The sequence below is a fragment of the Somniosus microcephalus genome, unplaced genomic scaffold (assembly GCF_052327205.1).
Source record: "Somniosus microcephalus isolate GS21.2 unplaced genomic scaffold, FLI_Smic_1.0 unresolved_chr4, whole genome shotgun sequence".
Classification (NCBI taxonomy): Eukaryota; Metazoa; Chordata; class Chondrichthyes; order Squaliformes; family Somniosidae; genus Somniosus; species Somniosus microcephalus.
The window spans coordinates 58,237,270-58,261,149 of NW_028225182.1; the positions used below are offsets into that span (position 1 = coordinate 58,237,270).

A 23,880-nucleotide genomic window follows, 5' to 3' on the forward strand; every position below is an offset into this window, starting at 1 on the left:
ATAGCGGAGGACCGTGCGGCGCGGGGCCCGCCGGGATAGCGGAGGACCGTGCGGCGCGGGGCCCGCCGGGATCGCGGAGGACCGTGCGGCGCGGGGCCCGCCGGGAATTTACCGCACGGGCGAGCTCTCCAGCCGAATGAAAGTTGCCAGCTCTCGGTCCGTGGCCTTGTCGGTTACCGCAGGTCAGGTGTGGATCCGAGGCGGGTTCCTGCTTCTCCCACCCTTTCAAGCAGTGAGTTCCAGACCCCCACCACCCTCTGGGTGAAGACATTTCCCCGCAAATCCCCTCTAAACCTTCCACCAATTACTTTAAATCTGTGCCCCTGGTTTTTGACCCCTCTGCTAAGGGAAATAAATCCTTCCTATCCACTCTGTCCCGGCCCTTCATAATTTTATACACCTCAATAAGGTCTCTCTTCTGTTCCAAGGTAAACAGACCCAGCCTATCCAGCCTTTCCTCATAGCTAAGATTCTCTACTCCCGGCAACATCCTTGTAAATCTCCTCTGTACCCTCTCTAGTGCAATCACATCGTTCCTGTAATGTGGTGACCAGAACTGCACACAGTACTCTAGCTGAGGCCTAACTCGTGTTCTATAGAATTGAAGCATAACCCCCTGCTCTTGTATTCTATGCCACCGCTAATAAAGGCAAGTATTCCGTATGCCTTCTTAACCACCTTATCTACCTCCTGCTACCTTCAGGGATCTGTGGACATGCACTACATGGTCCCTTTGTTCCTCTACACTACTCACTGTCCTACCATTTATAGCGTATTCCCTTTCCTTGTTAGCCCTCCCCAAATGCATTACTTTGCACTTGTCCGGATTGAATTTCATTTGTCACTGTTCAATTTTTGTATCATCTGCAAACTTCTTAGTCATGTCCCCTACATTCAAGTATAAATCATTGATATATACCACAAAAAGCAAGGGATCCAGTACTGAGCCTTGCGGAACCCCACTGGAAACAGCCTTCCAGTCACAAAAACACCCATCGACCATAACCCTTTGCTTCCTACTTCTGAGCCAATTTTGGATCCAACTTGCCACTTTGCCCTGGATCCCATGGGCTTTTACTTTCGTGACCAGTCTGCCATGTGGGACCTTATCAAAAGCCTTGCTAAAATCCATATACACTACATTAAACGCACTACCCTCATCTACCCTCCTTGTTACCTCCTCAAAAAATTCAATCAAGTTAGTCAGACAGACACAACCTCCCCTTAACAAATCCATGCTGACTGTCCTTGATTAATCTGTGTCTTTCTGAATTAAGATACTTGGTCTATCCCTTTCTCCCCTTTTTAAACAGTGGTACGATGTTAGCAGTCCTCCAGCACCACACCTGTAGCCAGAGAGGATTGGAAAATGATGGTCAGAGCCTCTGCTATTTCCTCTCTTACATAAGAAATAGGAGCAGGGGTAGGCCCTTTGGTCCTTCGAGCCTGCTCCGCCATTCAATGAGATCATGGCTGATCTACTTCCTCAACTCCATTCACCAAACAAACATAGTGAGAGAGGAAGTATTAACGGGTTTAGCATCTTTGAAAGTGGATAAATCCCCAGGCCCGGATGAAATGTACCCCAGGCTGTTAAGCGAAGCAGAGAGAGAGAGAGGCCGGGGACTGGGAGAGAGAGAGAGAGAGGCCGGGGACTGGGAGAGAGAGAGAGGCTGGGGACTAGCAGAGAGAGTGAGAGAGGGAGAGGCCGGGGACTGGGAGAGAGAAAGAGAGAGAGGCCGGGGACTGAGAGAGAGATAGAGGCTGGGGACTGGGGGAGAGAGAGAGAGAGGCCGGGGACTGAGAGCGAGAGAGAGGCTGGGGACTGGGAGAGAGAGAGAGGCCGGGGACTGGGGGAGAGAGCGAGGCCGGGGACTGGGAGAAAGAGAGAGGGAGAGGCCACGGACTGGGAGAGAAAGAGAGGGGCCAGGGACTGGGAGAGAGAGAGAGAGAGGTTGGGGACTGGGGGGGAGAGAGAAAGAGAGGGGCCAGGGACTGGGAGAGAGAGAGAGAGAGAGGCCACGGACTGGGAGAGAGAGGCCGGGGACTGGGAGAGAGAGAGAGGCCGGGGACTGGGGGAGAGAGAGGTTGGGGACTGGGGGAGAGAGAAAGAGAGAGGCCAGGGACTGGGAGAGCGAGAGAGAGGCCGGGGACTGGGGGAGAGAGAGAGAGAGGTCACGGACTAGGAGAGAGAGAGAGAGAGAGGCCGGGGACCAGTAGAGAGAGGCCGGGGACTGGGGGAGAGAGAGAGAGAGAGAGAGGCCAGGGACTGGGGGAGAGAGAGAGAGGCCGGGGACCAGGAGAGAGAGAGAGAGAGGCCGGGGACTGGGAGAGAGAGAGAGGCCGGGGACTGGGAGAGAGAGACAGGCCGGAGACTGGGAGAGAGAGAGAGGCCGGGGACTGGGAGAGAGAAAGAGAGGCCGGGGACCAGGAGAGAGAGAGAGAGAGAGAGAGGCCGGGGACTGGGAGAGAGAGGGAGGCCGGGAGAGAGAGGTCGCGGACTGTGGGAGAGAGAGGCCGGGGACCAGGAGAGAGAGGCCGGAGACTGAGAGGCCGGGAGACAGAGAGAGAGGCCGGGGACTGGGAGAGAGAGAGAGGCCGGGAGAGAGAGGTCGCGGACTTTGGGAGAGAGAGAGAGAGGCCGGGAACTGGGAGAGAGAGAGAGAGGCCGTGGACTGCGAGAGAGAGAGGCCGGGAGAGAGAGAGAGAGGCCGGGGACTGGGAGAGAGAGAGAGAGAGAGGCCGGGAGAGAGAGAGAGAGAGGCCGGGGACTGGGAGAGAGAGAGAGGCCGGGAGAGAGAGAGAGAGGCCGGGGACTGGGAGAGAGAGAGAGAGGCCGGGAGAGAGAGAGAGGCCGGGGACTGAGAGAGAGAGGCCGGGAGAGAGAGAGAGAGGCCGGGAGAGAGAGAGGCCAAGGACTGGGAGAGAGAGAGAGAGAGGCCGGGGACTGGGAGAGAGAGAGAGAGGCCGGGAGAGAGAGAGAGGCCGGGGACTGAGAGAGAGAGGCCGGGAGAGAGAGAGAGAGGCCGGGAGAGAGAGAGGCCAAGGACTGGGAGAGAGAGAGAGAGAGGCCGGGGACTGGGAGAGAGAGAGAGGCCGGGAGAGAGAGGTCGCGGACTTTGGGAGAGAGAGAGAGAGGCCGGGAACTGGGAGAGAGAGAGAGAGGCCGTGGACTGCGAGAGAGAGAGGCCGGGAGAGAGAGAGAGAGGCCGGGGACTGGGAGAGAGAGAGAGAGAGAGGCCGGGAGAGAGAGAGAGAGAGGCCGGGGACTGGGAGAGAGAGAGAGGCCGGGAGAGAGAGAGAGAGGCCGGGGACTGGGAGAGAGAGAGAGAGGCCGGGAGAGAGAGAGAGGCCGGGGACTGAGAGAGAGAGAGAGGCCGGGAGAGAGAGAGAGAGGCCGGGAGAGAGAGAGGCCAAGGACTGGGAGAGAGAGAGAGAGAGGCCGGGGACTGAGAGAGAGAGAGAGGCCGGGGACTGGGAGAGAGAGAGAGAGAGAGAGGCCGGGGACTGAGAGAGAGAGAGAGGCCGGGGACTGGGAGAGAGAGAGAGAGGCCGGGGACTGGGAGAGAGAGAGAGAGGCCGGGGACTGGGGGAGAGAGAGAGAGAGGCCGGGGACTGAGAGAGCGAGAGAGAGAGAGGCCGGGGACTGGGAGAGAGAGAGGCCGGGGACTGGGGGAGAGAGAGAGGCTGAGGACTGCGAGAGAGAGAGAGAGGCCGGGGACTGGGAGAGAAAGAGAGAGAGAGGCCGGGGACTGGGAGAGAGAGAGAGAGAGAGAGGCCGGGGACTGGGAGAGAGAGAGAGGCCGGGGACTGGGGGAGAGAGAGAGGCCGGGGACTGGGAGAGAGAGAGAGAGAGAGGCCGGGGACTGGGGGAGAGAGAGAGAGGCCGGGGACTGGGGGAGAGAGAGAGAGAGGCCGGGGACTGGGGGAGAGAGAGAGAGGCCGGGGACAGAGAGAGAGAGAGAGGCCGGGGACTAAGGGAGAGAGAGAGAGAGCGAGAGGCCGGGGACTGGGAGAGGGAGAGAGAGAGAGGCCGGGGACTGGGAGAGGGAGAGAGAGAGAGGCCGGGGTCTGGGAGAGGGAGAGAGAGAGAGAGGCTGGGGACTGGGAGAGGGAGAGAGAGAGAGGCCGGGGACTGGGAGAGAGAGAGAGGCCGGGGACTGGGAGAGGGAGAGAGAGAGAGAGAGAGGCTGGGGACTGGGAGAGGGAGAGAGAGAGAGAGGCTGGGGACTGGGAGAGAGAGAGAGGCCGGGGACTGGGAGAGAGAGAGAGGCCGGGGACTGGGTGAGAGAGAGAGAGAGACTGGGAGAGAGAGAGAGGCCGGGGACTGGGGGAGAGAGAGAGGGAGAGAGAGAGAGGCCGGGAGAGAGAGGTCGCGGACTTTGGGAGAGAGGCCAGGGACCGGGAGAGAGAGAGGCCGGGGACTGGGAGAGAGAGAGAGAGAGAGGCCGGGGACTGGGAGAGAGAGAGAGAGAGAGAGGCTGGGAGAGAGAGAGAGAGAGGCCGGGGACTGGGAGAGAGAGAGAGGCCGGGGACTGGGAGAGAGAGAGAGAGAGAGGCCGGGGACTGGGAGAGAGAGAGAGGCCGGGAGAGAGAGAAAGAGAGAGAGAGGCCGGGGACTGGGAGAGAGAGAGAGAGAGAGGCCGGGAGAGAGAGAGAGAGAGGCCAGGGACCGGGAGAGAGAGAGAGAGGCCGGGGATTAAGGGAGAGAGAGAGAGACTGGGAGAGAGAGAGAGAGGCCGGGGACTGGGAGAGAGAGAGAGGCTGGGGACTGGGAGAGAGAGAGAGAGAGGCTGGGGACTGGGGGAGAGAGAGAGAGAGAGGCCGGGGACTGGGAGAGAGAGAGAGGCTGGGGACTGGGAGAGAAAGAGAGGCTGGGGACTGAAAGAGAGAGAGAGGCCGGGAGAGAGAGAGAGAGAGGCCGGGAGAGAGAGAGAGGGGCCGGGGACTGGGAGAGAGAGAGAGAGAGGCTGGGGACTGGGAGAGAGAGAGAGGCCGGGGACTGGGAGAGAGAGAGAGAGAGAGGCTGGGGACTGGGGGAGAGAGAGAGGCCGGGGACTGGGAGAGAGAGAGAGAGGCCGGGGACTGGGAGAGAGTGAGAGGCCGAGAGAGAGAGGCCGGGGACTGGGGGAGAGAGAGAGAGACTGGGAGAGAGAGAGAGAGGCCGGAGACTGGGAGAGAGAGAGAGAGAGAGGCCGGGGACTGGGAGAGAGAGAGAGAGAGGCTGGGGACTGGGGGAGAGAGAGAGAGAGAGGCCAGAGACTGGGAGAGAGAGAGAGAGAGGCCAGGGACTGGGAGAGAGAGAGGCCGGAGACTGGGAGAGAGAGAGAGAGGCCAGGGACTGGGAGAGAGAGAGAGGCCGGGGACTGGGAGAGAGAGAGAGGCCGGGGACTGGGAGCGAGAGAGTGGCCAGGGACTGGGAGAGAGAGAGAGGCCGGTGATGCGCCTCAATAACTTCAAGACTCGAAGTTAGCAGAATAAAACAAGGCTTTTATTAGCAAAGAAAAGATGCCGGTGGCTTCACCTAGCGTGCTGCTGTTCTACTGCAAGACAAGCCTGGACTTGTCTTAAGTAGGGCCAGGTATGGGTGGAGCCGACACACAAAGGGGGCGGTGCCTGATACACAATACAAGGTACAAACACCGGAGCAGGCAATACAATATATACAGTTAACTACAGAGTCTGATGAATGGCATATTTCATCACAGCCGGGGACTGGGAGAGAGAGAGGGGCCAGGGACTGGGAGAGAGAGAGAGAGAGAGAAAGGCCGGGGACTGGGAGAGACAGAGAGAGGCTGGGGACTGGGAGAGAGAGAGAGAGGCCGGGGACCGAGAGAGAGAGGCCGGGGACTGGGGGAGAAAGAGAGGCCGGGGACTGGGAGAGAGAGAGAGGCCGGGGACTGGGAGAGAGAGGGAGGCCGGGAGAGAGAGAGAGGCCGCGGACTGGGGGAGAGAGGGAGAGAGGCCGGAGACTGGGAGAGAGAGAGAGGCCGGGGACTGGGAGAGAGAGAGAGAGAGGCCGGGGACTGGGAGAGAGAGAGAGAGAGAGAGGCCGGGGACTGGGAGAGAGAGAGAGGCCGGGGACTGGGAGAGAGAGTGAGGCCGGGGACTGGGAGAGAGAGAGAGGCTGGGGACTGGGGGAGAGAGAGAGAGAGAGGCCGGGGACCAGGAGAGAGAGAGAGAGAGAGGCCGGAGACTGGGAGAGAGAGCGAGGCCGGGGACTGGGAGAGAGAGAGAGAGAGAGAGGCCGGGGACTGGGAGAGAGAGAGAGGCCAGGAGAGAGAGAGAGAGAGGCCGGAGACTGGGAGAGAGAGAGAGGCCGGGGGCTGGGAGAGAGAGGCCGGGGAATGGGAGAGAGAGAGAGGCCGGGGACTGGGAGAGAGAGAGAGAGAGGGGCCGGGGACTGGGAGAGAGAGAGAGGCCGGGGGCTGGGAGAGAGAGAGAGAGAGGGGCCGGGGACCAGGAGAGAGAGAGGCCGGGGACTGGGAGATCGGGGCTTCTGATCACTGAGACACCCTTCACATTGTCAGCTTTTGTAATTGTCATCGTGTATTCCCCAGTGGAGGGTGCGGAGTTACAGAGCTCAGTCAGATTAATGGTGAGCTGGGGGCCAGAGGATGCCTTTGAGATCGGAAGTGGTAAGGTCACGGAGGGATTTAAAGCAGGCTGGACAACTTTAAATTTGAGGCATTGGGAGCCACTGACCATCGTCAGCCAGCGAGGATGGGATTGATGGACGAGCAGGACGTGGGTGTGGGTCAGGATACTGGCCGCAGGGTATTCGATAAGCAGAAGTTTATAGAGGGTGCGTTTCAGCAGCAGATGCCTTGAAGTACAGCAGAGATGGGCGATTTTATGCAGGTTAAAATGGGAACTCTTTTTAATGGACACAGTATGATTTGGAAAGTCAACGTACGGTTGAACAGGAAGACGAGTTTGAAACCAGTCTAGCTTAGTGAGACAGCAGTTGGAGAGAGGAATAGAGTCAGTGACGTATGTGCAGAGTTTGTGGAAGGAACTGGAGAAAATGACTGGCATTCCCAATGTTTAACTGTAAGGAAATTGTGAATCATGTCGGACAAGGAAGTGGAGCGGTCAAGAGAGGTGAGGGCGAGTTCGAGCTGGGTGTCATCTGTGGTGTATGTGCTTTAAGTCAGAACTACTTTTTACAGCTCCTGTATACTGTAGTACCGCAGTAACCACACCGGTCTATAAGCTGTGCGCATGCCTCTGTACCCCAGTCTAGAGATTACCCATCTCCAGTAAAGACCTGTTATTTGTTTATGTACAGCATCCGTGTAATTATTTATCCACTGAACCACGGATCTAACAGTGGTGACGAGTGTCGATGCGAATCTACCTGCAACATAAAACAAAAAAAAACAACAACAAAAAAATAGTCGACTCCAGGAACACGGGCGTCGACCGCGAGCAACCGCCCAGCAGTCACGCAGAGATCCAACTTCGCTGGGGAGGCTGTGGAGAGCCGGGTTTGGTTCCCCAACCACAACGAGCAGTAAGAGACCGACGACAGGTCCAGAGCAGACCCTTCCCGAGCAGCAGCGGCTGGAGCCGACCGACGGCAGAGAGAGAGAGCCGAGCAGCATCGACGGGGTAAGAAGAGGGTGAAGAGAGCAGGACGCAGCCGGGGGTTGATCACCGAGCGGCGTCGAGGAAAAATACTGCAAACCGGAGAGAGAGAGGGTAAGAAACAGCCGGGTTCTAGACTGAGCGACGTCGACAAATATCAAGGGAAGAACACGCAGAGCACAGCCAGGGATCACGGGCTGATCAGGGTCTGCGGGGCGAAGCAAGGGGAGACGCCATTGAGCCGCGGAGAAGCAGGGAGAGCGCGGGAGACGCCATTGAGCCGCGGAGAAGCAGGGAGAGCGCAGGAGGCGCCATTGAGCCGCGGAGAAGGAAGAGCGCGGGAGACGCCATTTTGCGAAGCCGCAGCGGAGAAGACGGGCGAGCGCGGGAAGGAAGGAAAGTGCGGGAGACGCCATTTTGTGCCAGCGGAGAAGAAGGGGAAGCGCGGGAGGCGCCATTGGTGATAGTTAACGCACAACCAAGGATGCCGAAGAGTGGCAGTATCTCTACGTTCGACAATGAAGTCGAAGATTGGGCGACATATGTGGAACGTATTGAGGTGTACTGCAGGGCGAATGAAGTGCCAGATGCTAATAAAGCACTGGTTCTGTTAAATTCCATGGGTGCAAAAACTTATGGGTTACTGCGAAATCTAATAACCCCAGAGAAGCCGGTAAACAAGAATTTTGAAAGCATAGTAGAAATCCTACAGGACCACTTAAACCCCACACCGCTGCTGATAGCAGAACGATTTAAGTTCCATAAAAGGAACCAACACAAAGACAAAAGCAATGCTGAGTACCTAACGGAACTGCGCAAGCTATCGAAATACTGCCAGTTTGGAGCGGGACTAGCAGACACGTTAAGGGACAAGTTTGTGTGTGGGCTACAAAGTGAAGGAACCCAGAAACGGCTTCTATCAGAAAAGGACCTTACGCTGGACAAAGCTTTCAGTATGGCAGTATCACACGAAGCAGCCGCAAGGGGCGCTGCAGAGATACAACGGAGACCGCAAGAATATGGCACCAACGAAATGACCTATGGAACAGGGAAGTGCTATCGCTGCAGCAGAACAACACATGACCAGAAAGATTGTTGGTTCAAGGACCAAGTGTGCAGACAGTGTGGGAAAGCAGGACACATAGCAAGAGTCTGCAGGTCTGGGAAGAAAACCAACAGTAAGAAATCTCCACAGGAGAAGTACAAAAAGGTACACCAGGTGATGGACAGTGGTTCAGACTGTTGTGTATGTACCTTTAAGAGAATAACTGGTCTCAGACTGCAGTACCGGCAGTGACCACCCCTGTATAAAAGGCGCTAGTGAGCCTCTGTTGTTTTCAGTTTCACTATTGACTTCCATCAGTAAAGACTTGTTTTGTTCAACTCCTGCTGTCCGTGTCTCAATCATTCACGGACATAATACTGGCGATGAGCAGATACGAACTTACCTACAGTCTGCACCACCTCCTGGGATCCATTCCTACAGCGAAGTGAGCAGAGGTCGAGGCCAGAAAGAAAAGAAAGTAAGAGGCAGTAGAAATGGGCGTCGACTGTGGGCATCCACCCCTGTGTTAGCGGAGTTGAAGATTGCTGGAGAAGCTGTCAAAAGCGGGGCCTGGTTCCTGTCGACGGTGCTTCAGCTAATCGGGCTGGTGGCAGGTAGTACACTGATCCTTCCTGGGCTGCGGTGGTCGCGAACTCGAGCGAGTGGCTTGCAACGGGGCCGAGCAGTGTTGTCGGGAAGAAGAGAGAGAGAGGGTGGAGCACACAGGGCGCGGCCGGTGATACGAAGCCGGGCTGCATATAGACCCGAGAAGAGGGAGGCAAGAGTCCCACAGGGTTGTTCCACAACGGGAAAATAATAAAAAAAAGAAATATTAAATGCGCAAGAAACCGCGAGGAGCTGCAGGTTGCAACGGGAACCGTGGAAAGCAGCGCTAGCAACAGCGGGGAAGAAGGCAAAGCGCGGGAGGCGCCATCTTAATCAGCGGGGAAGAAAGCAAAGCGCGGGAGGTGCCATTTTGTTAAATCGGGGAAGAAGGCAAAGCACGGGAGGCGCCATTTTAGATTTGCAAGATGCCGAAGACTGGCTGTATCACTGCTTTTGATAATACAATAGAGGACTGGACCACGTATGTGGAAAGAGTCGAGGTATATTTCGAGGCAAACGAAATAGCTGATGAGAAAAAGGCATCGGTATTGCTAAATTTAATGGGCGCTAGAACGTACGGCCTATTGCGGGACCTGATTACTCCAGCCAAACCGAAGGCGAAGAGTTTTAACGAAATTGTTGCTGTCCTACAGGAACACCTAAACCCTGCACCGCTGTTGATAGCAGAAAGATTTAAATTCCACAGGAGAACTCAGCATAAAGATGAGAGCAATGCTGAGTACCTTACGGAACTACGCAAGCTATCAAAGCACTGCCAGTTCGGAGAAGGACTGGCAGATACCCTACGGGACAAATTTGTCTGTGGACTCCTGAGTGAAGGAACACAGAAGAAGTTACTATCAGAGAAAGAGCTGATGCTAGATAAGGCTTTCAGCGTGGCAGTATCATATGAAGCAGCAGCCAGGGGAGCTGCAGAAATTCAACAAAAGCCACAGGAATACGGCACCCACGAAATGACACGGGGATTTGCAAAATGTTATCGCTGCGGCAGAACTAACCATGACCAGAAGGACTGCTGGTCCAAAGACAAAATATGCAGGCAATGCGGAAAGATGGGACACATTGCACGAGTTTGCAGGTCTGGGAAGAAGACCAGCGACAACAGAAAGGCTACTAAGGGACCGTACAAGAAAGTACAAAAGATGACGGACAGTAGTTCCGAAGACCAGATGAGCGATAGTGAATCCGGGAACAGGAGACTAAGCTGTCTCAAACTTCACAATGTAATCGCAAAAGAGGATCACCGAACCATTTGGGTCACCCTCACGATAGCAGGGTCCCAAGTTAAAATGGAATTGGATACAGGATCAGCGCTAACCGTCATGAATCGACGAGACTACGAGCGGCTATTCTCACACATACCCTTGAGAGAGACATCCATCGTCTTGACGACGTATACGGGGCAAAAAGTATACCCCAGAAGAAAAATAAGGGTGCCTGTCGAATACAACGGCAAGAAAATACGGAAATTGTATCTCTACATACTGCCAAATGGTGGACCACCGTTATTGGGACGTGAATGGATCAGGAAGATAAACTTAGATTGGCACTCCATTCATACAATGACGGTGGACAGTAAAAAAGCTGAAGACGTCACTCCTGGACGATTGTCAACAATCTTAGCTAACGCCAAAGAGGTATTTCAACAAGAACTGGGCACGCTTAAAGGCGTAACCGCCTCGATAAAAATAGAAGAGAATGCAGTTCCCAAGTTTTTCAAAGCAAGACCGGTACCATATGCAATTCGCCCAGTCGTCGAGGCAGAGCTGGAGAATCTGGAGAAGGCAGGCGTGTTGTCTAAGGTCGACTGGAGCGAGTGGGCGACACCCATCGTTCCTGTCATGAAGAAAACGTTAAGCAATAAGTCCGGGGAGCCAAGGAAGATTCGCATCTGTGGGGATTTCAAGGTGACGGTGAACCCAGTCCTTCACACAGTACAATATCCTCTTCCAAGGATATAGAAGACATCTTTGCCTCACTGTCTGGAGGGAAGCGTTTTACAAAAATTGACCTAGCACAAGCATATTTGCAGATGGAGGTTGAAGAGTCCTCTCGGAAGTATCTCACGATAAACACTCACAAAGGTCTTTACCAGTATCATCGATTGGTATTCGGAGTAGCATCGGCTCCGGCGATATGGCAGAGAGCGATGGAACAAGTCCTGCAAGGGATTCCGGGGACTCAGTGTTACTTGGACGACATCCTTGTGACAGGTGAAGATGACAGTGAACACCTTAACAACCTAGAACAGGTGCTCACTAGACTACGGGAACATGGGCTACGAGCCAACCACCCCAAGTGCGAGTTTTTTAAGAAACAGATATCGTATTGTGGCCACGTGATTGATGAAGAGGGGTTACATAAGTCCCCTGACAAAATTGAAGCGGTTGTTAAGGCCCCAGCACCTGAAAATGTGTCGCAACTGAGGTCATTCCTCGGATTGGTGAATTACTACCATAAGTTTTTGCCAAATTTGTCAACAATTCTGCACCCACTGAACGCCCTGCTACGAACGGGGGTAGCATGGAAATGGAGCGATGATTGTAAGCGGGCCTTTCAGAAGAGTAAGGACTTAATCACTTCAAGGGAAGTATTGGCTCACTACAACCCAGCACTGCCGATCAGACTGGCGTGTGATGTGTCTCCCTACGGCATTGGGGCGGTACTGTCACATAAATTCCTTGATGGTTTAGAGAGGCCGATAGCTTTTGCGTCACGCTCGTTAACTTCTGCCGAGCGTAACTACGCCCAGATTGACAGAGAGGCCCTCAGCCTAGTGTGGGGGGTGAAGAAGTTCAATCACTACCTGCACGGTCAAAAATTTACTCTACTAACCGACCATCAACCTCTTGTCTCCATTTTCAACCCTCAGAAGGGCGTACCGATAATGACAGCACAACGGCTGCAGAGGTGGTCCCTTTTCCTAGGGGCACGCCAATATGACATCGAGTACAAAGGAACTAAACAGCATGGGAATGCTTATGGATTGTCACGCCTACCGTTGCCGACGGTGGAAGAAGAAGACCTTGCAGTGGATCCAATGGAGTTATTCCACTCGACCATAGTCGAATGTCTCCCTGTGACGAATGCAAACATAGAAAAGGAAACACGGAATGACCCGACACTATCACGGGTCTATGATTTAACGGTGAAGGGATGGCCAGCACATGGCGAACCACTGCTGCCAGCATTCTCGCCGAGAAGAGAACAGCTGTCAGTGTGCAGAGGAACCTTGATGTGTGGATCCAGAGTAGTAATTCCACCTAAGTTGACGGATAGAGTGCTCAATGAGCTTCATGAGGGTCATCTGGGTGGGGTAAAAATGAAGAACTTAGCCAGAGCGTTTGTGTGGTGGCCGGGAATCAATAGAGAAATCGAAGAGATGACCAAGAGCTGTGCAGGATGCCAGAAGGTCCAAAACGCCCCACAACAAGCTCCTCTGCATCCATGGGAGTGGCCTTCATCTCCATGGCAAAGGGTGCACATTGATTTTGCTGGTCCCTTCATGGACTCGATGTTTTTAATTGCGGTGGATGCACATTCAAAGTGGCCAGAGGTAATAAAAATGTCCTCAACCACCACGGAAAAAACTATCACAGTTTTACGAACCATATTCGCCAGGAATGGGCTGCCTGAACAGATTTGCTCTGACAATGGACCACAGTTTGTGTCTGAAGAGTTCCGGAGGTTCTTAAAGAACAATGGTGTTAAGCATTACACATCTGCCCCATATCATCCAGCCACTAATGGATTGGCCGAGAGGTTTGTCCAAACATTCAAGAAAGCTATCAAGGCAATGTGTAATGAAGATATACCCCTACAACACAAGGTGGACAACTTCTTGTTTGTCTACCGGAATGCGACACATGCGGTTACCAACCAAACTCCAGCCATGATGTTCTTCAATCGAAGACTATGATGCCACTTGGATTTGGTTAAGCCAAACGTCCGAAGAGATGTGGAGAACAGGCAGTTTCAGAATATGAATGAAAGGCCGACCAGGAGTTTTAAGATAGGTCAACCAGTTTTGGCTCGGGACTACCGCACTGAGAAATGGCAGCCAGGAACGATTTGTACATGGCAAGGACCTCTCATGTATACCGTGGACGTTGGAGAGAGCATTGTAAGACGCCATGCTGACCAGATTCTAGAGTCACTGGAAAATGTCAACTCCACACCACGATCTGATACACCTGGCAATGAAATCAATGTACCAGTTGCAGCTACCGCAGAACCGGTGATATTGGAAGCAGATGAACCAAACAACGACATTGATCCTGACTCAACATTGCCAGAAGAACCTGATACCCCAAAGAGGTGTTATCCAGACAGAATCAGGAAGCCTCCTCAAAGACTGAACTTATAATTGCTTAAACTTAACCAATGTATCTAGCAACCGTAATTGTGATTGTAATTAGTTATCATTTAGTTGTTAAATGAATGTTATGTACTGTTTATCTAAAAGGGGAGGAATTGTTGTGTATGTACCTTTAAGAGAATAACTGGTCTCAGACTGCAGTACCGGCAGTGACCACCCCTGTATAAAAGGTGCTAGTGAGCCTCTGTTGTTTTCAGTTTCACTATTGACTTCATCAGTAAAGACTTGTTTTGTTCAACTCCTGCTGTCCGTGTCTCAATCATTCACGGACATAATACAGACGAACAGAAAAGTGACACCGACTCCAGAAGCAAGGAGCTGGGTTGTCTGAAACTACATAATGTAACCGAAATGGAGGATCACCAGACTATCTGGGCTATACTCAAGATAGACGGAGTCCAAGTGGAAATGGAATTGGACACAGGGTCAGCTCTAACAGTCATAAATCAAAGAGACTACAAGCGGCTATTTTCACACATAACCTTGAAAGCTACAGAGATTGTCTTGAAGACGTATACGGGGCAAAAAGCCTACCCCAAAGGAGAAATAAGGGTGAAAGTGACATATAAAGGTCAGGAAATACCTAAAATGGATATATATGTATTGCCAAATGGAGGACCACCACTGCTAGGACGTGAATGGATCCGGAAGATACATTTAGATTGGCATTCCATACAGGCACTGAAGGTGGAGGCCAAAAAGGATGACGACGTCACACCTGGACGACTGTCAAAAATGCTAGCTGACGCAAAAGAAGTGTTCCAGGAGGGACTAGGAACACTAAAAGGAATAACAGCAACAATTAAAATAGAGGATAATGCAAGCCCAAAGTTTCTGAAGGCCAGACCAGTGCCTTATGTGATCAGACCAGCGGTTGAAGCAGAGCTGGAAGGGTTGGAACGTTCAGGAGTACTGTCCAAAGTGGACTGAAGCGAGTGGGCTACACCCATCGTTCCTGTAATGAAGAGGTCGTTGAGTAATACGCCTGGGGAACCAAAGAAGGTCCGCATCTGTGGGGATTTTAAGGTGACAGTGAACCCAGTCCTTCACACGGTGCAATATCCGCTTCCACGAATTGAGGATATTTTTGCCTCGCTATCTGGTGGTAAACGCTTCACCAAAATTGATCTAGCCCAGGCGTACTTGCAAATGGAGGTAGAAGAAGCTTCGAAACATTACCTTACGATCAACACCCATAAAGGTCTCTATCAATACAACCGGCTGGTGTTTGGAGTAGCCTCGGCTCCGGCTATCTGGCAAAGGGCGATGGATCAGGTCCTGCAAGGGATTCCAGGGACCCAGTGTTATTTGGACGACATCTTGGTCACGGGCGAAAATGACGGTGATCACCTCGCTAACTTGGAGAAGGTGCTCGCCAGATTAAAGGAATATGGGCTACGAGCTAATCGCCACAAGTGCGAGTTTTTCCAGAAACAGATCTCGTATTGCGGCCACGTCATCGATGAAGAGGGGTTACATAAGTCCCCTGACAAGATTGAAGCAGTAGTCAAGGCTCCAGCACCGGAAAATGTGTCACAACTGAGGTCGTTCCTCGGGCTGGTAAACTATTACCACAAGTTCTTACCAAATTTGTCTTTGGTATTACACCCGCTGAACACCCTACTGCAAACAGGGGTACCATGGAAGTGGGATGACAAACGTAGACGAGCTTTCCAGAAGTGTAAAGAATTGATCACATCAAAAGAGGTGTTGGCCCATTTCAACCCAGCACTACCAATTCGTTTGGCATGTGATGCATCACCCTACGGCATTGGAGCGGTGCTGTCACACAAATTCCCAGACGGGTTGGAGAGGCCAGTAGCCTTTGCGTCTCGGTCACTAACCTCAGCCGAGCGCAACTACGCCCAGATTGACAGGGAGGCCCTCAGCCTAGTATGGGGAGTAAAAAAATTCAACCACTATCTGCATGGACAGAAGTTCACCTTGCTGACTGACCACCAACCACTTGTCTCCATCTTTAATCCTAAGAAGGGCGTGCCAGTAATGACTGCACAGCGGTTACAAAGATGGTCCCTGTTTCTAGGGGCGAATCAATATGAAATAGAATATAAAGGCACGAGACAGCATGGGAACGCTGATGGGCTATCGTGCCTGCCACTGCCTACTGTGGAGGAAGCACCAGCAGTGGACCCTATCGAGATATTTTATTCGTCGATAATTGAATGATTGCCAGTAACAAACGCGGATATAGAGAAGGAGACCCGCAATGATCCGACGCTGTCACGGGTATATGAATTGACGGTGAGAGGATGGCCAACACATGGCGACTCACTGTTGCCAGCATTCTCATCCAGAAGAGAACAGCTGTCAGTATGCCAGGGGACAGTGATGTGTGGATCCAGAGTGGTGATTCCACCCAAGTTAAGGGAGAGAGTGCTAAATGAGCTACATGAAGGTCATCTGGAGGGAGTGAAAATGAAAAGCCTAGCTAGGGCTTATGTGTGGTGGCCGGGAATCGATCAACAAATCGAAGACCTAACTAAGAGCTGCTTAGGATGCCAGAAGGTCCAAAATGCACCACCACATGCCCCTCTACACCCATGGGAGTGGCCCTCCTCTCCATGGCAACGGGTGCACATTGATTTCGCTGGTCCATTCATGAACTCAATGTTCTTGATAGCAGTGGATGCTCATTCAAAGTGGCCTGAGGTGATAAAGATGTCTTCAACCACTACAGAGAAAACGATTGCAGTCCTACGGACCATATTTGCCAGAAACGGGTTGCCAGAGCAGATCTGCTCTGATAATGGACCACAGTTTGTGTCTGACGAGTTCCAAAAATTCATGAAAAGGAATGGGGTAAGGCATTACACATCCGCCCCGTATCATCCAGCCACCAATGGATTGGCTGAGAGGTTCGTACAAACTTTTAAGAAGGCGATAAAGGCCATGTGCGATGAGGAAATTCCACTACAGCATAAGATGGACAATTTCTTATTAGCCTACCGAAACGTGACACATGCAGTTACCAACCAGACCCCGGCCATGATGTTCTTTAACCGAAGGTTGAGATCTCGTCTGGACTTGCTCAGACCAAATGTGCGAAGAAATGTTGAGGACAAACAATTCCAGCACATCAACGAGAAGCCGACAAGGAGCTTCAATGTAGGGCAACCAGTCTTGGCCCGGGACTATCGAACAGAGAAGTGGCAACCCGGAACGATATGTACAAGGCAGGGGCCATTAATGTACACAGTCGATGTCGGGGAGAACATTGTGAGACGCCACGTCGATCAGATCTTAGCATCACAGGAATGCGTCAACCCCATGTCTCGAGTACCTGGGGATGAACCCGACATACCGATAGCATCTACTTCAGACCCAGTAGCAGTGGAACCCGATGAACTACCCGATGAAAGGGGGTCAGAATCGCCTCTGCACCAAGAACAAGAACCTCCGGAAAGTCGCTATCCCGAAAGGGTCAGGAAGCCGCCCCAAAGACTGAATCTATAAATGGACTTTTGTTATTGAATGTACATGTAAAAATGTAATTGTTATTTGAATATTAAGGGGGTATTATTAATCTAAAAAGGGAGGAATTGTAGTGTATGTGCTTTAAGTCAGAACTACTTTTTACAGCTCCTGTATACTGTAGTACCGGCAATAACCACACCGGTATATAAGCTCTGCGCATGCCTCTGTACCCCAGTCTAGAGATTACCCTTCTCCAGTAAAGACCTGTTATTTGTTTATGTACAGCATCCGTGTAATTATTTATCCACTGAACCACGGATCTAACATCATCGATGTCAATGTGAAAGCTGCCCCCATGCCTGTGGATGATGTCAAGAGGCTGCTTGTTGATGAGGGAAAGGAGGCAAGATTGGAAATGTGGTCTGCTCCCAACCGTCCCCCGAGGTACACTCCGATTCCCCCTCTTTAAGAGGGCACTTGTAGTGATGTGGAGCAAAGGTAGGTAAATGGAGTTGAGGTCCAGAGCAGCCATGATCTGATTGAATGGTGGAACAGGCTCAAGTGGCCTACTGTTGCTCCTGTGTTATGTAAGTGTACATGTGAAGTGTAGTGTATTGTGTGTAGCCTCACCTGCAGCTAGTCAGCGATCGCGATTGGACAATACTACCCTTAGTCTTTCGCACAAGCTTCAAAACTGTAGAACTCCTTACGTCTTTCAATGTTCCTTCCCTCCTACAATCTACAGACTTTGAGAATACAATCTTGGTGTTATCTAACCACTAATTCTTAACTTGCCTTGTTTCTCTTGTGGTGCCTGCACTTGTCATTCGTCCTTCACTTGGGTTTCTCAATGGGGAAACATTTGTAAAAGAACAGCTGGAGTGAAGCAGTCACAGCTGGATTGAACATGGATTGCCCAGAACCGTGCTGTGTGGTGTCCGGGTCCAGCAATGGTACAGTATCATGTATTTTTTATATATATATGTATATATAGCAACAGTTGGTGTGAGCAATGGAGAACAGTGTGTTAAAAATAAAGTGATTTTGTTGATGCACTCTGATTTCTCCTTGCACTGATGGTCACCGAAATATAGTCATTCTGCAGAAAGTGAGAGAAGCTGAAATCAGCAAAATTACAAGTCAGTGAGTTAAATGGGAGCAAATCAGCTTCAGGCCTGAAAACTGATCTTTGTTGGCTGTGGGACAAGATCTTTTAAAATGCGAAAATCTGATGGTAAACATGCTGCCTGTGTGAAAATCGTAGCTAATTATTGCAAATGATTCCTATAGTTGCAACTTTAGAAATCTGCCTGAACTGGAGCTCTCGGAGAGCAGACTCGCTGAAACCAATGGGAAGAATTAAACTGGTCACATCACTGCACTGGGATCCCTCGCTCCCAGGTAACTCATTCACTTGCTCCATGTCACTCAGTGTCTCCATGCTGTGCAGCACAATATTTCTCGTATGTTGAGTCAAGGACGGTGTATAATATGCAACTGTTGATTTTGAAATTTTAAATTTTTATTGCCCTTTAAAAGCAGTTTCAACAAATGCCATTGAATCACAGTGTTACCTTCTTTGCCACACCACATTCGTCCTGTCTGATGTAGCGCTCTGGGACTAAGGTAGCTCAAGCATACTATGCTGTGCATACATGCGTTGTGTAATATCATAAACTCTTTCAATCGCGTTCACGGTGCTCCACAGTTTGGTTTTGGTCTCCTTGCTGTCTTCCGCACACAATATGTGAAGGAAGCCTGTCCGTGATGGAAGGGCAAGGAATGCAATCCCAGCAGCCTTTTGCACCAACCAGCTGTGGTGCTTGGCAAGGGACTGTTGGTAGGCATCAGCGCACACGACAGACATTGACTCATTCTCCGAGCTGGTCCTTAACTTATCAAGGAAGAGCTGGAGCCACCGTAATGCTCGGTGGAGACGCAGTAAAGTGCGGCAGCCTGAAAGCAGGTGGTCGCTGGGAAGCTCATTGAAGTTCGCCATATTGTTTGTCAATTCATAATCAATCATGGACTGCACTGAGGTGTATTCCATTCCGTGCACTCCCTGCTGATGTTGGATGATTATCTTCATTTTACTGGTGACCTCGTCAGATATAAACCCAAAGATGGTGCCAAGCGCATTCATAAATCTGAAAAGACAAGATCCAGAATGAGTTACGGTAACAATAGGCCTGACCATCTCCCCAGCATAGTTCTGGAGCTAGGCTATTGCAAGAAGGATTAGGCCAGCGCATATACTCAATATGGTGCTGGAAGTAAGATAGCAGGTAGCTGGAATTCATGCAAGCAACTTGCCACATAGAATCATAGAACAGTACAGCTCAGAAAGAGGCCATTTGGCCCATCGAGACTGCGCCAGCTCTTTTGAAGAACAACCCAGTTAGTCCCACTCCCCCATAACCCTGCAATTTTTCTCCTTTAAGTATTTATGCAATTCCCTTTTGAAGCTACCATTAAATCTGTATCCACCGCTCTATCAGGCAGCGCATTCCAAACCCTAACCATTCGTTGTGTGAAAAATCTTTTCCTCATGTCATCTCTGGTTCTTTTACCAATCACCTTCAATCTGTGCCCTCTGGTTATCGGCCCTTCAGCCACTGGAAACAGTTTCTCTTTATTTACTCTCTCTAAACCCTTCATGATTTTAAACACCTCTATCAAATCTCCTCTGAGCCTTGTCTTCTCCAAAGAGAATAACCCCAACTTCTCCAGCCTAGCCACGTAATCCCTCATCCCTGGAACCATACCAATAAATCTCTTCTGTACCCTCTGCAAAGCCTTCATGCCCTTCTTAAAGTGTGGTGCCCAGAATTGGATACAATACTCCAGCTAGGGGCCGAACTGGTGTTTTATATAGGTTTAGAATAACTTCCATAAAATTCTTTTAAATGAGAATCAACCACCGTAGATTTAATCTTTACTTTGTGTAACTAATGTCAGCATCAAACACTCCCAGGGCAGGTACAGCACGGGTTAGATACAGAGTAAAGCTCCCTCTACACTGTCCCACCAAACACTCCCAGGGCAGGTACAGCACGGGTTAGATACAGAGTAAAGCTCCCTCTACACTGTCCCACCAAACACTCCCAGGGCAGGTACAGCACGGGTTAGATACAGAGTAAAGCTCCCTCTACACTGTCCCATCAAACACTCCCAGGGCAGGTACAGCATGTGGTAAACCACTGTTATAACCTGTCTGTATGTGTATGTGTATTCCACTAGGTACAGGTCTGGACATGCCTCGGCTGACTCCTCCCACTATTCCAGGTATATAAGTGACTACCTCCCAGTCCCTTAGTATTCTGGACGGGTCGACCACTCGAGACAAGACCTTCATTCTTTAGTTAATAAAAGCCTGATTGTTACTCGCTTAACCTCAGTCTTTTGAGTAATTGATGGCGCATCAATTTTATTAACTAAATTTTTTATAATGGAGAAGATCCTCACACCAGCATGCCTGGACCTGGACAGTCGGGAAGCGGACGCTTCCACCAAGTTTGCTCACTGGCTCACGTGCTTCGAGACATTCCTGACTGCCTCCACTGCAGTCGAAACGTGATGCGCTATCAATTACTCATAAAAGACTGAGAGTTAGAAGAGTAACTAAAGGCTTTTATTAACAACAGAATGGAGGTCTGCCTCGCGTGGTCGACCGGTCCATGATACTAAGGGCTGGGGAGCAGTCACCTTTATACTAGGACCTGTGGGAGGAGTCAGCCGAGGCATGTCCAGGCATGTACACAGTGGAATACAAACAGGACAAACAGGAATACAAACAGTGGTTTACCACAAAACGGATGCGGACAAACTGTCTGTCCTGTTCTCCAAGGTGAACCACCGAGTGTACTCAGTCATCCGGGACGCGACCTCGTACACAGCCGCCCTCCAGCTCCTCAAGACCTAGTACGCGCGCCCTGTGAACGAAGTATACGCTAGGCACCTTCTGGGGAGTCGCAAGCAACAACCTGGGCAATCGACTGAGGAATACCTCCAAGCACTGTCCGTGCTTGGCCGGGCCTGTGGGTGTAAGGCGGTAACGCCCGCTAAGTACACGGAGGAACTGATCCGGGATGCCTTCGTAGCGGGCCACAGGTCCAACTACACCCGACAGCGACTGCTGGAGCAGAGTGACCTCACCCTCGACAAAGCCTCCGACATCGCACTAACGCTGGACGCAGCCTTCCGGGGCATGGATGCCTACTCCTCTGCACCGTGGACGCCGCGGGGAACGACAACCTGGGACACGGTAGGACAGCCACAGAGCACCGTGCCACCCCAGCCACAGCCCAACAACGGCCCAACTACCGCAGCAGTGTCCCAAGGCCAGACAGCAGTATCCCAAGGCCAGAAATGCTACTTCTGTGGCCAGGCCAAACACCCCAGAGCGCGCTGCCCGGCGAAGAATGCGACCTGCTCGGGCTGCGGGAAAAAGGGACACTACGTCAGCGTCTGCAAGGCCAAAGCCACCCCGAACGCCAGCAGCGCCGCGTGTGGGCTGTGCGAGCCGCCATCTTGGGCCCCCAACAGCGCCGCGTGCGGGCCGCCATCTTGGGCCTCCCCACCCATGTGCGAACCACCGCAGCAGCAGCCATCTTGGACGACTCCAGCCACATGGGAATCATGGACGCCGCCATCTTGGACACCAGCCGGGACGCAGCAGACCGCCAACCCCCCCCCCCATCTGATACCTGCAGCGACACACCGACCCCTACGCTGGCCTCTGTTACGCTGGACCAAACGAGACCGCACCAGCTAGCTCGGTCCAAAATGGACGTTAAGGTAAACGGCCATGCAATAAACTGCCTTTTTGACTCCGGGAGCACAGAGAGCTTCATCCACCCCGACACGGTGCGGCGTTGCTCTCTCCCAGTTCTGCCTGCGCACCAGCGGATTTCTATGGCCTCCGAGTCCCAGTCAGCGGACATCGGCGGCTACTGTGTGGTGACACTAGTAGTAGACGGGACTGTGTTCAATAATTTTAAATTCCTGGTCCTGCCCGACCTCTGCGCTGCCGTTCTACTGGGGTTGGATTTCCAGTGCCACCTCAAAAGCGTTACGATGGCGTACGGTGGCCTTCTCCCCCCACTCACAGTCCGCAGCCAGCAGCCTCCAAATTGCCCGCCGCGCACCAGATGCAACCTCCCCCACTGTTTGCTAACCTCACCCCCGACTGTAAGCCCATCGCCACAAAGAGCAGGCGATACAGTGCCGGGGACAGGGTTTTCATCAAAACCGAAGTGGAACGGCTCCTGAAGGAGGGGATTATTGAGGGCAGCTCCAGCCCCTGGTGAGCCCAGGTTGTAGTCGTTAAGACCGGCGAGAAACAACGCCTGGTCATCGACTACAGCCAAACAATAAACCGCTACACCCTGCTGGACGCCTACCCACTCCCCCGCATAGCTGACATGGTCAACCAGATCGCGCAGTACCGCGTCTTTTCGACCATTGACCTGAAATCAGCGTACCACCAGCTCCCCATCAGCCCTGAAGACCGCCAGTATACTGCTTTTGAGGCAAACGGCCGCCTCTATCACTTCCTTAGGGTTCCCTTCGGCGTTACTAACGGGGTCTCCGTCTTCCAAAGGGAGATGGACCGGATGGTCGATCAAAACGAGCTGCAGGCCACTTTCCCTTACCTAGATAATGTGACCATCTGCGGCCATGACTTGCAGGACCATGACGCAAACCTCGAGAAATTCCTCCGCACCGCCCAACTCCTGAACCTGACATATAACAAGGAGAAGTGCATATTCCGCACAGACCGCCTCGCCATCCTTGGCTGTGTTGTGGAACACGGGGTCATCGGTCCCGACCCGGACCGGATGCGTCCCCTTATGGAACTCCCACTGCCCCACTGCCTAAAAGCTCTGAAGAGGTGCCTAGGGTTTTTTTCCTACTACGCTCAGTGGGTCCCCTACTATGCAGACAAAGCCCGTCCGCTGATCAAGTCCACCTCTTTTCCCGTGACGGCAGAGGCCCGCTTAGCCTTCCACCGTATCAAGGAAGACATTGCCAAAGCCACCATGCATGCAGTGGACGAATCCATCCCCTTCCAGGTGGAAAGCGATGCGTCCGACTTCGCTCTGGCCGCCACCCTTAATCAGGCGGGGAGACCTGTGGCATTCTTCTCACGAACCCTCCAGGGCCCGGAGACCAGACACTCCGCGGTCGAGAAGGAGGCCCAGGCTATCGTGGAGGCTGTGCGTCATTGGAGGCACTACCTGGCCGGAAAACGATTTACCCTGCTCACTGACCAGCGTTCAGTTGCTTTTATGTTCAACAACAAGCAGAGGGGCAAAATCAAAAATGACAAGATCTTGAGGTGGAGAATCGAACTTTCCACCTACAATTACGAGATCTTGTACCGGCCTGGGAAGCTCAATGAACCCCCAGATGCCCTATCGCATGGCACCTGCGCCAGCGCGCAGATCGATAGGCTGAGGACCCTCCACAATGACCTCTGCCACCCGGGGGTCACCAGGTTCTTCCACTTCATCAAGGCCCGCAACCTGCCTTACTCCATCGAGGAGGTCAGGACCATGACCAAGAACTGCCAAGTCTGCGCTGAGTGCAAACCGCACTTTTATAGACCAGACAGAGCCCACCTGATAAAAGCCACTCGCCCTTTCGAACGCCTGAGCGTCGATTTCAAAGGGCCTCTCCCCTCCTCCGACCGCAATGTGTACTTCCTCAACATCATTGACGAGTACTCCCGGTTCCCGTTCGCTATCCCCTGCCCGGACATGACCAGTGCCATGGTCATTAAATCTCTGAACAGCCTCTTCAC

At 52.4% G+C, this 23,880-nt stretch overlaps 1 protein-coding gene and 1 long non-coding RNA gene across 3 annotated transcripts in view; one reads left to right on the forward strand and one right to left on the reverse strand.

The window, feature by feature from the left end:
- Positions 1 to 53: 53 nt before the first annotated feature.
- On the forward strand, positions 54 to 18,582 carry LOC147091154 (uncharacterized). The gene is made up of 3 exons (XR_015075383.1): positions 54 to 232; positions 17,952 to 18,028; positions 18,366 to 18,582. It is a non-coding gene; the product is annotated as an uncharacterized LOC147091154 (long non-coding RNA).
- Positions 18,576 to 23,880, reverse strand: part of LOC147091155 (ceramide-1-phosphate transfer protein-like) — a 54,282-nt gene continuing 48,977 nt past the window's right edge. For both annotated transcript variants that reach the window (XM_085977625.1, XM_085977624.1), the window contains one exon: positions 18,576 to 19,222. In XM_085977625.1, the coding sequence (XP_085833751.1) occupies positions 18,697 to 19,222 (526 nt within the window). In that variant the 3' untranslated portion in view covers positions 18,576 to 18,696. The remainder of the gene's footprint in view (positions 19,223 to 23,880) is intronic.